We start from the raw sequence: 1,256 nt of genomic DNA on the forward strand, positions 1-1,256 counted from the left end.
TCTGTGTCACCAGTACGCCGCCCTGGCATCCAACTGCTCAGCTTCAGATGACCTTTCAGGTATCTTGTCCATGCTCCAGCAGATGGACTCATCATTTGTTTCTATTCTTTGGTCCCATATGTGTTCAGCATTTTGTTGTTAACAATCTGTAAGGTTTTTATTATTAACCAGTTTGCTTGTTTAACCCTTTGAAACCTAAGAAAATAGGATTGAATCATTTAAAAAAAAACACTGGGAGATGGCACTGAGCAACTTAACGTGGCATGGCCCAAAAATAAGCCAAAAAAATTGTTGTTGTTTTTTTTTTTTAAAAGAAAACAAGAAAATCTCTAGAAAATAAGTCTTAAAAATAAAAAAAACAAATACAAACAATAAAAGCACTTAAGTGCTGAAACCAAGAAAAATAGATGTATATACTCTATTATTTTTCTAATATAATTTCTTAATATTGGAATATTATAATTATGATGATAAAGATACTTTTCAGGACATTTTCCCTATTTGTTTTTGAAAAAAAAATCATAAAATGATTTTTAGGCATTTTTCTTGTCACCTTTTAATAATGTCTTGCAATTTCGGGGATGTTTATTGTTAAGTTGATCTTGTCTTCCCGTTTTCAGAAGAAATCAATCGATTTTGTAAAGGTTTCAAATGGTCATTGAGCTAATGAAAGGCTTCTGAACACAGCACGAGAAAACTCATGTTGATCCTGGTTACAAAAGCTAAAGTAACACATGCACTCTACCACAGCGATCAATTGCAATGAGTGTCCTGACGGTTGGCTTCACGTCGGGGATCAGTGCTTCCACCTCGACCTCGACAAGGACTCCCATTCAAACAGCACAGATAAGTGTTCAGAGATAGGTGCCCATCTTGCCACCTTGACCACCAAAGAAGAGCATGTAAGTCTTTCTGCATGTATTTTTTTCTGTGTGTTTGGAGACATTTGTTAATTCAGAGTATTTACTAGAAATCTGGATGCAATATGTTTTTAGGATACCGTGGGAAAAGAAGCCACGAGACTGGGAGACTTACACTACTTCTGGATCGGACTGAACGACATTGAGAAGGAAGGAGAGTGGAAATGGGCGGACAAAAAAACGCTTGAAATTCCGTATGTATGACGCAACTAATATAAAAACACACTTCATAATCAGACAATATGCTGTAAGTACTTTAAAAAACTGTCCAAAAAATAATAAAATCCAAAAGTTCAATAAGTAAAAATTTTGTGTAGCTGCAACACAATTCAACAG

The 1,256-nt window shown here is 35.2% G+C and overlaps 1 protein-coding gene across 1 annotated transcript; it reads left to right on the top strand.

Annotated features, from left to right (window-relative positions):
• Positions 1–4: 4 nt before the first annotated feature.
• Positions 5–1,139, top strand: LOC121939337 (CD209 antigen-like protein A; the record flags this gene model as incomplete). The annotated part of the gene is made up of 3 exons (XM_042482377.1): positions 5–59; positions 751–902; positions 996–1,139. Coding segments are annotated over 3 exons (336 nt in total), but the record flags the coding sequence as incomplete, so codon positions are not given.
• Positions 1,140–1,256: the final 117 nt, after the last annotated feature.

The sequence above is a fragment of the Plectropomus leopardus genome, unplaced genomic scaffold (genome assembly GCF_008729295.1).
Source record: "Plectropomus leopardus isolate mb unplaced genomic scaffold, YSFRI_Pleo_2.0 unplaced_scaffold4570, whole genome shotgun sequence".
NCBI classification, from domain to species: domain Eukaryota; kingdom Metazoa; phylum Chordata; class Actinopteri; order Perciformes; family Serranidae; genus Plectropomus; species Plectropomus leopardus.